The sequence below is a fragment of the Heliangelus exortis genome, chromosome 2 (assembly GCF_036169615.1).
Source record: "Heliangelus exortis chromosome 2, bHelExo1.hap1, whole genome shotgun sequence".
Taxonomy (NCBI): domain Eukaryota; kingdom Metazoa; phylum Chordata; class Aves; order Apodiformes; family Trochilidae; genus Heliangelus; species Heliangelus exortis.
Window position 1 is genome coordinate 26,077,684 of NC_092423.1, and position 14,486 is coordinate 26,092,169.

General features: G+C 37.7%; 1 protein-coding gene across 1 annotated transcript in view; it reads right to left on the bottom strand.

Annotated features, from left to right (window-relative positions):
* COL28A1 (collagen type XXVIII alpha 1 chain) overlaps positions 1 to 1,277 on the bottom strand; it is a 55,513-nt gene extending 54,236 nt beyond the window's left edge. Inside the window, exons 1-2 of the mRNA XM_071735298.1 lie at positions 1,111 to 1,277; positions 101 to 257 (exon numbers count right to left, since the gene is read on the bottom strand). Of these exons, the coding sequence (XP_071591399.1) occupies positions 101 to 221 (121 nt within the window). The 5' untranslated portion in view covers positions 222 to 257; positions 1,111 to 1,277. The remainder of the gene's footprint in view (positions 1 to 100; positions 258 to 1,110) is intronic.
* Positions 1,278 to 14,486: the final 13,209 nt, after the last annotated feature.

A 14,486-nucleotide genomic window follows, 5' to 3' on the forward strand; every position in this document is an offset into this window, starting at 1 on the left:
TAAATCACATTTTACAAGTTGTCAATTACTAGCTAATTACCTTGAAATATGCAGAGATATAAAACATGGCTTATCAGAAATGCTAAGAAAATTATTTTACCTTCATCTTTTGCCATGAGAGAATAAGAATTCTTCCCTTTCTTCCTGTTTTGCCCATATACTCTATGGTTTGTTGTCACAGACAGAAATAAAAAGCAAAAGAAAAAATGTTTTTTCCACATAGTGACTTTGATCCCAAATTAGATGACTTTTCCTTCCTGTTAAAAGTGAAAAACCACTTGTGAATACTTCATTAACAGATGCAAATAATTAAATACAGATACTTTATATACAGCATGCATGTTGTGGGAAGTGTAATTCTAGATGCAACATATAAAAAAACAATTATAAAAAGTCATTGGGTGGATGATTTAAACACAGCAGCCAGTATAATCCCAACTGTAGCTCACATGTATAATAGAACCTGTTTTATTAGAGAAGAAATATGTGTAGAAAAAACACAGTGCTCCCTCTTCTTAAAAAAAGTCAGTGGAATCTTTAGCTTTCACTTCAATATCTAACAAAGAAAGGTAAAAGAAATTATTATGAATGCATCTTGCTCTAAACATACTTTGTCAATAAATTAGGTATACTAAATTAGCAGAAATGTTATAGAAAACATAGAACATAGTTTGTTTCATAATTGTTAGGAATAAACCAAGATCTGGATATCTGGGGATGTAGATGTATTACATAGGTCTGAAGCATCACTATGAACAACCCAATCTTCTAAGAAACAATGGCTTAGTAATTAAACTCAATACATTAACATATTATTAATGTCACATATTTTCCATAAAGACAACTGTATGACAGTGTACTCTAATGAACATTACATTTAAGTCAGGAATTCAACATATTTCTAGATAAAACTGAACTGTACTAAAAATTATTTACAAAAAATGCCTGTAATTTACAATAATTTATTTTAAATATAATTAATAACCAAGATTATCTGTTAAATTCAAATACCTCTCCTAAATCTTCTTTACAAGTTCATCAACAGTTACATATACAGAAACCATCAGTGCAGTCCTCTTAGAACAGAAAAGAAATAACTAAGTCTCCTACCTTTGAAGGCATTCAAAAAGCAAATCGTGGACTCTGTAAGCTGTCAGTGCAGAAAATATATCCAGTAAGTCACACTGGAAAACATGTTTTGTTTAGAAAAATAAAGCAACCTGTAAACACATAGCCTATCCACTTGTAAATGGCTCTACATTGCATCTAGAGTCTTAATGGTCCATTATTGCTGTTTACTTGGCCAAAGTTTAAATTAAGACAGTCAGGCACTTAGCCAGGGCTGGGTGCAGATCCAGGCATTTTATTAAAGAGACAGTGCTGCCAATTTTGGAGCACAAGTGTTTTTCTGATTTAAATAACTCAAACTTTACATTAAAAAACTCACTTCTGGACAATCTGCATCCTTACCCATCCCTTTGCCAGGCACACTGCTTCAGCTTGTGCACATTAATGCTGCAGCACTGGCTAGATCAGAAATGTGAGATTAGTCCAGTATCTAGACAAGATGCTGAATTCTGACCCAATGGTTTGTGAGGTTTGCCAGGCCCCTGAGAATTTCTCAGAGGTGGTAATTGCACTGGCAACTACAATAACAAAAGACAACTTAAAAAAAAAAAAAAAAAAAAGAAGTGTTCCTGACCTGTTTTCCTGAGAAATTCTTTCTGCTCTTTAAATCCTCTGAGGGGTCAGAAATTTGCTGTCACCCCAACTTTTCACCTAACACTGGGACAATCAAGTATGGCAATGGTCTCAAGGAATGACAACACACTGTGAAGGAGTTTTCTCCAGATGTGCAGCAGCCTCTGGACAGGTAGTGCCTACCAGGCAAGATGTCCCTTGGCACCTTGGTGGCAGGAGAAATGGAGAGCTCCTTTGCATGGTGCTGCAGAAGGGAGGACTTGGGCTTCATCACTGGGATGAACCAGATCCATGGACTGCTATGTGTTAAGCATTGAAATGTTTCTGCTACAGCTTTTAAAAAATTATTAATAATTTGCACATTTCAAGAATGCATCATGAAAAAAGGGTTTTGGCTGAAGCAGATGTTTTGGCAGAGGTCATTTCTTTCATCAAAAACAGGACTGAAAATGTCTAAACATCTGTATTAACCATCTGACTGTACTGAACAGCTTAAAAAGCATCTGCTTAAATGCCAGGTAGTTTGCACCCTTTTAATGTTCTCAAAATAGATTTTCTAGATTTGACATCACCTTGGTGATGTCACCTCTCTGGAACACTACTATTAAACATATACAGTAAAAATAGATTCAGTATCTAATGCTTTAGGACAGATATGCTTTCTATTAATTGCTTTTTTGCATTTATAAATGCAAAAATGGTGTGTCCTCTCTTTCTTCCAGCACCTGTTGGAAGTTTCATGCTGAAATAGATACTTCTCATTAACCAGAAGATGTTTTCAGCATGGCAAGTTGTGGGTAAAACTTAGAAATTGGTGTCTAACAAAAAAAATATGAAAGCTAAAGGTATAAAGCAGAGCAAACTCTGCTTTTTTTGTTGTTTGGTTTGGTTTGGTTTGTATGAAAGATACGTCTGAAGGTTGAAAAAGTGTAAGATATCTAAACTTTGATTTTGATATTTTAGATATAATAAAATAGTTTAGTAGAAACAGAGTGAATACCATGCATATCAATTGCCATTTGTTTGTTCTGCATCAAACACATCTCTTTAATAGCACATCCTTTAGAAGGCTGTTTAGAGCTCAACAGGGTAAAGTGCAAATACCTGCTCTGAGAATTCCCAGTTTCCCTGATCAAGAAATTTCATTAACAAGGTTGATGATTTGCTATGATCCAGATTTTAATGTGGGGAAAACAGGGAAACAAAATGAAAATAATTACTGTAAATCAAAGGAGGAACATTAAGGTTGCTTCATATGCTAAATTAGAAAAGCAAATTAAAAATATTACAGCCACTTGGTGATTCCCTAGGGCACAATAAGTGTAGAAGTAGCAAAGACCAGCCTGCTGTGATGAACTACAACCTATGCTTGCAGCAGTCCATACACTACATTCAAATAAACCCACATCTGTTAACATTAATGAGGGATATTTTCCCTATGGCAGACTAAACAAGGTGAGGAAATTTTTTTTCCATTCTGCAGAATCCTGAGAGACTCTTTTCTAACCAAAGAGAACTTCAGGCAGTCAGCCTTTGAGTTGTTTGGTTGCTTTCTACCAGATTTAAGACAGAGATACTAAGTTTGTGCACTTTTAATAAGAAACAAGAGGCAAGAAAGGACTGGAGCCCCTGGTGGCATCTTCCACCACCATCCTCTGACGCACACTCATGCCAAGGAGAAGTCAGACCTTGAGTTTCCACCACCAGATGAACTCATGAACTTGGCAATCAGAGCCTAGGCTGCAAACCAAACACACCATTTGCCAACTTTTACCAGAAAAAAAGGGAAAAGACATGATAGGTGTGTGGGAGCAGTGAGGATAGGAAAGCAGATTGAAGACAAGGAACTTAAGTAGTGTGGAAAGGGAGTAGAAGTGATGCAAAAGAGGACTCCACTCTTACCTGGGTGCACTGCAAAAAAATAGAAATATCAGGAAATCTGAGGTTACACTTTTATGGCTGGGAATGTAGGGGATGTAGGACCCAGAGAAAACCAGTTTCATTGTTTATCAAACAATTTGCTGTGCCTGAAGGCACATTTCATGAATCTAGACAAAACTCTTATATTCTTGAAGTTAAAACAGTTATGAGCAGGGAAGGAAAGAAGCAAACCACTGAGGAGAGAAACTCTAAAATTCAGAGCAGTAATTTAGTTGAAAATATTATAAGCTAGGATTTCCCCTAAATCAGACAGTTAACACAGCATTTGATCTCCCAGACCACAGACACTGAAGCAAATGGTATTTCACAAAATTTTACCATTAACAATGGTGAAAGTAATCACACTTTTCTGCCTCTTTTCAGTTCCCTTGTAGAAAAGTGTACAGAAACCATGCCTGCTTTGCGTTTCCTTTGACGTTGAAATAACAGCAACCAAATGTGCTAAGAACTTTTAAGTCAGCAGAGTACATTGAGCTTTTAAGTATGCTGAGTACATTTCCTGCAATTTCATTAATATTTTGGTGAAGGGGAAAGGGTAGAAGAAAGAAAAATAGGACATCACTGAGCAGTGAGTATAAAAAAGTCTCTGCCTTCATCCAGGCTGGTAGAAGCACCCTTCATTTAGCCTGGGAGCAAGGTCTTCTCTATTGCTAGGATAAACACTAAGGTATCTACTTTCTTCTTCTTCTCCAAGGGGTAGGGTACCTTTTTAAGAGCCATTTAACTAGAAATCACACCTTTGCAAACACCTGTAGTCTATAAACGTGTGCTGTGAGTTATTTAATATGAAACTTTAATACATGCAATGTAATTCAGTGAGGTCTTAGCTCTTAGCAAAGATGGAGACAGTGGCAATCTTGGTTGATGGGAGAGCTCTACATCTGCCAGGAGGTTGCACACAGTGCCATTTCCACCCAGAACTGTCAGTCTGTGTATGCTCTGTTCACATGAAAATCACTGGAGGAACATGTTGCTACGAGAAAAAAAGTCATAGATGATACCACTACTGTCACACCAGGGCAACTGAGGAAGGATTTGCTGTCCCAGCAGCTGCAGGCTGATCCAGAAAGGCCTCCTTGTTAGAAACCTCTCCATAATCTCCTACCAGATGATGGATGAACATGTGTCAACTCTACTGAGGTTAATTCTCTTCATTAAATAAATGTTACCTTCATTATACAGAGACTGAAGAGTTTCAGTGGAATACAATCTTTCACACTAAGTATCTGCTAATGCTATATAAAAATTACAATCATCAGTAGCCTGCAGCATCTGTTGGATGAGGCACAATGATGATTAAGCATTTTATTAGTAACAAATTAAGTCACATGGATGTGTTTACAAACTGATTCTTACTCTTATGCATGCTTAGATCAAGACTTGTAAACAATCTATCCAAAAAAAAGATGGGTAGAAGAATGCTTTTTCCAGCTGTCATGAAGGTTTATCAGCATTATGTGCCAAAACAGAGTTGAGGGAATGGATTTCCGGATGTGTTCAAAGCTTTGCCACATTTTTTGGACCTGCAAACATGACTGTCATCTGGCAGAGAACAGAAAATGTTAACGTTAGGGATTTTTAGCCATAACAATCATAACAGAAAGATCTGGGGGTCCTAATAGATGGTAACTTATCCATGAGGCAGGAGTGTGCCCTTATTGCCAACAAGGCCAATGGGATCCTGGGCTGCAGGAGACGAGTGTAGCCAGAAGGTCTAGGGAGGGCATTCTCCCCCTCTGCTCTGCCCTGGTGAGGATCACTTGGTTGCTGAATTAAATTTATGTAAGCTATAAAGATATTTATGCTATCTAAATCCTGCCCTCTGCTGTATCTACAGGATAATGCATAAAATGATAATATTTCATACTGGGTAACTCATTCAGTGTTTAATCAGAATGCAGATACCAAATGGGGCAACTGGGCAAAACATTTGTCCCTTTGAAATACAAGGTGGAAACTAAATACTAAGACAATAAAAAGAGTAGAATACAGTGATTCAAGGAGGGAGGCCATCTCCTGGATGAACTGCTTTTACTCCTCAGTTACTATCTGAGAAATTTAACACTCATTTCATACATTCCTTACTTTTAGATATCCACATTGGGAGCACCAGTACCTGATCTGTTTGTCTGCCGAGCACGACAAAGTCAGAGAGAGCAGAAAGTGATGAGTGAGTGTATCAGTGAGACAGCATGGACAGCATGGTCTCCTGAAATAAGTGTGCTTCCTGGTTTTCAGAGAATTCAAATGGCAGTCTGGCTGTGTCACTTTGGAACACGAGTAATACTGGCCTTAGAAATATTCCTCATAAGGTAAATTATTATTTACAACTGTAAGAAAAGAGAGTAAGGAGTAAAACAGTAACTATTTCAAACCAGAGTTACTTTACATCCTGGCAGCCCTGTACCTTAAATTCCACAAAAAAAAAAAAAAAAAAAAAAAAAAGAAAAAAGAAGAAAAAAAAAAAAAAGAAAAAAAAAAAGAAAAAAAAGGAGAAAAAAGGAGAAAAAAAAGCCCCAAAATTTTATTTTAAAATATTTTATTAAATATAGTAAGAAATAAAAGAATATTTTTAAAATGTTAAAAATAATTTTAAGCTTTTTTAAAAAACCTTCAGGACTCTGCAAACAGTACAAAGATAAGGTAGGAGATTAGTTTTAAAATTTTCATAGTTAGTTTTGCAATCAGTACAATTACCTTCAAAAGGAAATAAGTGTGTCTGTGAAAGTTTTGCTGCCTTTTCTTCAGCTCCCCTCACTTACATTTCTATGCTCCTCAGTGAATAACAAGGACAGCAACAAAAACTGATATTAATAGAACAAATGAAGTTGAGAAGTTCTTTCATTCTAATGCAACCCTGTGCAGTGGCATAGGGTGCTCTCCTGCCTAAAAAGTCACTTTCCTTAGCTAAAGGGATTATTATATTGAGTGTCTCACTTAATGAATAACTAAAGTGGGCCAACTGGACCTAGTAGACTCTCAGAACCTTCTTCACACTGCAAATATGTGATATTTGAATACAGTTATTTGCATATAGGATTTTATTAAAAATAGCAGAAAAACAAGGGATAATCACAGCATACTCAAAAAATGAAAGTATGATCACTACAAACAAGAGATTTTTCAGAGGAAGTACAAAAAGGTAGGAAAAATAGTCTTGCAATCTGTACTTACAACTTCCGCAGTCACAAAGGTGAATCCATATAATTTGGCATGTTTTTAGAACTAAATGCATCTTACATAGACTGCCTCAAACTCCATATGTAATTCATACTTTATCATAGAATCATCAAATCATAGAATTGGCTGGGTTGGAAGGGACCTCAGAGATCATCAAGTCCAACCCTTGATCCACTACCGCTGCAGTTACCAGACCATGGCACTGAGTGCCACATCCAGTCTCTTTTTAAATATCTCCAGGGATGGAGAATCCACCACTTCCCGGGGCAGCCCATTCCAATGCTTGATCACCCTCTCAGTAAAGAAATTCTTTCTAATGTCCAACCTAAACTTCCCCTGGCACAACTTGAGACCGTGCCCTCTTGTCTTGTTGAAAGTTGTCTGGGAAAAGAGACCAACCCCCACCTGGCTACACCCTCCTTTCAGGGAGTTGTAGAGAGTGATGAGGTCTCCCCTGAGCCTCCTCTTCTCCAGGCTGAACAGCCCCAGCTCCCTCAGTCTCTCTTCATAGGGTCTGTGCTCGAGTCCCTTCACCAGCCTGGTTGCCCTCCTTTGGACCTGCTCCAGGACCTCGATATCCTTCTTAAACTGAGGGGCCCAGAACTGGACACAGGACTCGAGGTGTGGCCTCACCAGCGCTGAGTACAGGGGCAGAATCACTTCCTTGGACCTGCTGGCCACGCTGTTCCTGATACAGGCCAGGATGCCATTGGCCTTCTTGGCCACCTGGGCACACTGCTGGCTCATGTTCAGCTTCCTGTCAATCCAGACTCCCAGGTCCCTTTCTGCCACTCTGTGCCCAGCCTGGAGCTCCCCATGGGGTTGAGGCCAAAGTGCAGGACCCGGCACTTGGCCTTGTTGAACCTCATCCCGTTGGAATCAGCCCAACTCTCCGGTCTGTCCAGGTCCCTCTGCAGAGCCCTCCTGCCTTCCAGCTGATCCACACTCCCCCCCAGCTTAGTGTTGTCTGCGAATTTGCTGATGGTGGACTCAATCCCTTCATCTAAATCATCAATAAAGATATTAAACAGAACCGGGCCTAACACTGATCCCTGGGGGACACCACTAGTGACCGTCCGCTTACCTAAAATCTTACCTAAGATCAGATAAGTCAGTATGTAAGGGTATGGAGTACAGCATAGAGGACTACAACAGCACATCTGAAACAGTCTATAGAACTCACATATGGAAAAGCATAACAAAGCTGTAGGGAATAAACTGGTTCCAATTAATATATCAAACCCCATTAACTAACCTTGGTATACCTTGATCTCTTAAGGATTTTCAGAGAGATCTTTAAAGAAGGACAGAAGCTTGAAATGAAGTTTCCACTGTACCAAGTCCCTACATTATTAAAAATTCTCAAAAACCTCACAGACTTGTATATAGAACAAACTTGGAATATTTTGCATAGTTACAAAAAATGTAAATTTATACCTCACCCATAAGGAGAAATTGCTGAAAATAGCAATTCTCACAGATGGTATTAGAATTGAGCAGATCTTACAATGAATATAAAAGGGACTGATTAGACCTTTAAGCAATGTCTGAGAGGCCAGAGAATGTTTGATTAAAATGAGATTTGCCAAAAGACAAGCTAAATTAGACCCTTAATGATTTATTGATTTTTATCAAGTTTCTGTAGCCTTATTAATTACAAGGAACAAGGAAATACAAAAAGCAGCTGTTACACAATGGTGATTAAGACAATCATAATTATCTAGGTACAACCTCAAAACTAAATAAATATTCTGCAGTATTTAAAACTAAAGATGCTGCTATTGGACAAAGGTGCAAATGTAGAGACAGCTACAGGAAAACTAAAAGTGGAAAATCAGTGCGGAAAACAGAAGCAAAGATCCAAGAGTTTAAATGGCTCAGAAACTTTTGAACTAGCATCACTAAGTAAACACTGTTCCAGCATTTATTTTGACATATGAAAATACAGCAAAATATGATTTCTGAGTATGGTGGAATGATCAGTCATAAAATGTATATGTTCCAATGGTTCACATGACACAATAACTGGGACACAGTCATCTCTAAGATGGTGAAATTCTTTTGCACTCTCAAACACCAAATAACTCTTGTGTTTCCATTAAACTTTGCTGGTACCTGTTTTACGAGTAATAGCATTTACTGGTTCAAAACACTTTTTTCATGTTTAAGTTGCTCTGAATCTCTCTTGTGCCTCTTATGTAATTTGTGTGCATGTTTATGGTGTATTTGGACCATCATTAGAACTCAAGAAATGAGCAAGATGTCAGATATACACAGTACTGATTCCCTGGTACCTGAAGAACTTCCCCTTTAAACCAAAGTTAGGTGACATGATTATTTCCAGTGTTAATTAAACTCATATCCCACACTTTCCTGTGGAGAAATGTTAGGAACATACAAACTGAAGCTCATCTTTGTTATAAAAAGCACCAGGAGGTGATGATTGGAAACAGATGTGAAAAAAGTCATTATGTCCCACTTCAACAGTAGTAGAGGAATTAGAAAATAGAAAACACAGGTTGTCAATATTGCCTTTGTTGTAAAATAAGACTATTATATTTTAATTACTCTTAATTTTTACACACTTTTTGGCCTACTTTATTTATCAAAACAATTGCTGCGTTCCTAAAGATTTCTATTATTAAGGAAAAAAGGGCTGCTGTTCTGAGGAAAAATTCTTTTAAAAATTAAGAAATATTAGAATGAAATCTAAGACAACGAGTAGTTGTGCTATTATACCACATTTGTGGCTTAAATAAATAAGCCCTATAAATATATAACACATGAAATGCAGCTTCTTGGTTAATACAAATTCTCCAGTATGTTAAGAGACAAAAAAACCCCAAAACCAGCTAACATTAACAGAAGTGATAGAAGAAAAATGGTTCATCTTTTTTTTTTCTTTAAAAAGGTTTTCAAAGCTATGCAAACATTGGAAAGACCAATGAAATTATTTACTGTAATCCAAAGGTGAAAGTAGGAAAATGCTTAACAAGGAAGCCAAAGACTATGTGTTTCCTTTGTTTTCTGAGAAAAGAAATATGAGAGGCAGCTAAAATAAGGACCTAAGACCCTGGCTCATTGCCAAAGAAACTGTTAAAAATGTGACATTTAAATATTTCCAGGTTTTTGTATCTGAAGAAAGAGGTTATTCAGACATAACCTGAAATTGTCCAATTAGTACTTCAGAATATAATTTTTATTTCAGACAATTTTAAAGAGAGTAAGTAACAAATAAAGGAGAAAAGTTAAAAGTTCACATCTCCATGGCTTGCAGAAAAGCAGGTTCTGAAATCCTAAACACATAGGATCAAGGAAATATTTTTTCCCCAGATGATTTATAAATAAGATAAAAAACTTTATTAATGAGAGTGTTATCAAATGCTGAAATACGTTGCCTAGAGAGGATATGGATTCTCATTCTTGAAGACAGTCAAAAAACAACTGGGCAAGATCCTGAGTTACTTGTTCTACCTGACCCTGTCTTTTGCAGAGGAGTTGGACAAGAAAATCTCCCTCTAGAGGTGCCTTCCAACCTCAAACATTCAGTGATGCTGTGATACCAGACCATATTTCACTGAGAAACTAACCTGTATTTCAGAAATTTCACTCAAAGTACAAAAATGCTCTCCTAAGTGTACCTCACTCTCCTTGCAACTCCTCAGCAACTGTGTGCTGGGTACCAGACTTACTGATGTGTACTTATTTCTTCTGAATTTTCAAACATGATGTTAAGAAACAAATCTCTGAAGTCTTGTGAAAGACAGGAAAATGTTTATTGTCTCTTCATCTGTGAACCAAACAACAGGGCTGACAACAGGACACACCATACAAAAACGCCCCACTAGGCAGAAACATTCGATGTCCCAAATTCAATAACCAGAAGGATAAGCACAGCAAATTTTTGCTTTGCCAAAGCAAAACTGATGATCTAACCATTTAAATTCATACAGACACACAACAGGAAGCTCCAATTCAGACGTCTTGCTGTTAGAGAGGTTTGAGATCAGCTGAGTTGCTGAACAGGAAAGACAAATGTAGATGGGTCAGGGTAGGCATGCTTACCTGTTTCACTGCAGTGCAGTTTTAAGCTGGAACTTAACTGAAAAGGTTAGCAGCTTTTTTCTTTTATTTAAATAATAAATTCTACTCTAATAAGCTAATACCAAAGGGACCTAAAAATGCAACACCTTACACAGATGTCTGTTGCAACACAAAACCTGAAAAAGTGCTCCAAATCATAACTCTTTCATGACACATTTATTTTTCTTTATGAAATAATGGGTCTTTCAAGTAGTAATTGTCTATAACTACATTCATATAACCTGCTGCATGATTCATTGCATGGCATATTCATTTATATGCCCATAAGTAAGCAATTTATTCCCACTATTTCCTATTACAGTAAATCATTAGATCAGTCCTCTGGTTTAGTACAATATTCATCTGCTTTTACTTTCCAGCAGTTGTTTTGTTTGATATGAGAAGCCTGTCAAATATAAATAGAATATGGACTGCAACATTATGCAGCATTACTGCAAGGCGTGAAATGAAGAGATTACAGAAATAACAATCAAAATAACAATATTTAAAAGACAAAGGCAATTCAACCTGGCCTGATTCCAGCTTAAAAAAATTAGTTAAACAGAAGTCAGTTTTGAATTCCCCTGGAAGACCAGAGGACATTTTCAAGTACACAAACTGAACACTGCAGTAACAGCTGAAATACACAATTAATTCTCAGAAAACCATGTGAGAGTGTTTTTTCAATACCTCATGTTTCACTTACCTGAGGTCCTCATGGCCCCTTAGGGCCAAATGGACTTCGCAATGTCTTTGTATAAAAAAGGAGACAAAAAAAAATATTTTTGTTGATTAACATTTCTTAGTTACTTCTAGTATTTCTGTTGTATTATAATAAAATAAATTAAAAACACATGTTTCATATTAATTCTTAAACATTAACTTAATAAAAAAATTCCCTTTAAACAACATGCCCATATTCGGTGTTGAAATGCCCTGAACCATTTTCCTTCAGAACAAAGTTTTCTGTTGCCCTTTATAATCCATTTTAGTTAATTAGTTTTTGATACTTTACAGATGGCAAATGCTTCTTTCATCATTATCTTTTACAACTTGCCTAAAAAAGTTTTATAATCTTCTCCAAGAATTTCTCTGTAGTTTTCTTGGCTGCTTTATATTCAGGTAGCCTGGAAAACATATCCTGAATGATTTCCTATTATCTTATAGAGCATTTTCCTCTTCCTCCTAACAGATTGTTAAAAGTTGGACATTTTTTGCCTTTCTCATATGAGATGTTACATGTTTCCTCTCCAGACTGATGTTTCAACTCTTTTCCCCCTATAATTCCCTTATGCTTGAAGAGATGCTACAAACACCAGGGCAAACACAGATTTTCCTGTGCCTTTAGCAAGTTACCATGCCACAGACTCCTTTTTCTTTCAAAAAAAACCACCTTGCTTTCCTTTGAGCTTCTACTGAAATACTATGCTTAGTGACTGATCTCCAGGAATTTACAAATATTTCCATTTTGTTGTTGATACAGTAGATAGAATATAAGGAAAAAATCTCAGAATTACCACTGACAGGATCTAGTTATGACCCATATGAGAAATCTGAGTGTTGAAGGCAATACCTATTTTTCAGTTGGTTTCTACTTAGATACATGTGAGACAATCACGAGCTTATCCAACATGTCCATGTAAGAAGGCCTCAATTCATCTCCCCCTGAGCACGTTTCTGAGTGCCCAAATTTTAAAAAAAAAAGACTCCTGTTTGGCATCTGCAAGGCTTGGATGTGACTCCACATAGAGCCAGAGGTGAAGCAAAGGACACACCTAGAGAGCAGGTACAGAGCACATCTGAGTGATTACTGCCAGGCTGGGAACCACACCTTTTTGTTAGGAAATACTGGGCAATCTTATTTGCTACTCTGGTTTTTGCTGTTTATAGTTTCATGTCACTTTAAAGATGTAATCTCAAGGTATTCATGCCAGATGTATTTCTCTCTACATTTCTAGCCAAAGCAATCCAGTCATTTCCAACGAGGCTAAAGAAAACCAGGTGGTTTTCTTTTGTTAAATATATTCTGAATGTTTTGGAGAAATAAGGTATACTTTGGAAAGTACAGACTTTAGGGGAGGAGAAAGAAGGTAAAAGACAGATGGATTTGCTGTAGTCCTAACAAAAATCTACAGATTTTTGGCTCAACCTTAAGCCTTTGTAATCAGCACCCAGTCATGAAGCACATGGATTGGAACAGGGAAAGGAACTTGGAAAGCGAAGTGAGGGACTAAATGGAAACAGAGCTGAACACGAAGGGAACTGCTGGAGCCCCTCCTGGGTGGAACACACGCCTTGGAATCAGACATTCCTCACAACCTTTCCCATCCCTCCCTAGGGATAATCCACATAAATGGTAGCAACCTTGTCTTGCTCTCTTTGCCTGCATCAGTTCAGTGGTAATGTCTGCATGGAAGATTTAAAGCCTTACCTAAGAATAAAACAGATCTTAATGAAGTGTCTTCAGTGGTGAGTAAAGCTCTAATACTAGCAATTCCTTCTCAATTCCTTCTCAAACACAAATTTTTTCTTCTGAAGAAGAATTATTGCTAAGACTTGGAGGGAGAGAATATCTCCTGGATTACTTGACAAAATTTCAGCAAGTGATTCCCACACTGCATCAACAAAAGGTCCAAATACAATATTTTAGTTGGCTTAAAGAGTTTGAGTGCTGGAGAAAATTACTGTCCCTCTGTTATCTGTTACAGTCATTACTGCTTTTTGAAAATGTGCACTTGATCTTCTGTCAGAAGTTGCTGAGTTTCCATTTCCAGTCACAGGCCCTTATAATGTCTTTATCTGCAGGACTAAACCTCCCCCCAGCACCAGGTATTTCCTCCATTCATAGGGAACAGCTGATAGATTAGGAAAGTGGGGTTTTTCCACACAGAACATACATGGATTTTTAGGTTTGTTTCACTTGTTTGCAGAAGAATTGCAACTTCCTGGCACAGGCTGCCCAGGGAGGTTGTGGAGTCTCCTTCCCTGGAGGCAATCAAAGCCCCCCTGGACACTCCTGTGTGAGCTGCTGTAGGAGGCCCTGCTCTGGCAGGGGGGAAGGAGTGGGTGATCTTTTGAGGTCCCTTCCAACCTCTGATTTTTTGTGATTTCTGTGATCCCCAGTGTGTTCACACACCTTCAGCACTCTCTCATTCCACATTGGTGAGAGAAAAATTCTTGCAACATTTGGCTTTGCAGGTGACACATCCCAACTGTGTCATGACTGCAAACAAGTATTTGTTAAGTTGCATTACTATGTCACAGAGTTACTTCAGATAAAGTAAAACAACCCCACAAAGAACTAAACTTTTACTTAGGAAGATGCCCAGGATTCCCACCAGAAAATATTTAACACAATCTCCTATTTTCCACACTTATCAGTCATAGCCAGATCTTTAAATGCTTGCAGAAGTGCTGGAGTTATTGCATATCTACAAGAGAGTGTGCACTTGCTGTGTTGCTGATAATGAGACAGCCAGAAAAAACAGAAGTTTGGAGAGCTACAGCTACCAGGAACTGCTGGTGTTGCAGCCACTCCTGTGTGGGGAGGGCTCTGGAGAGCCATTTGGGTGGCAAAAAGG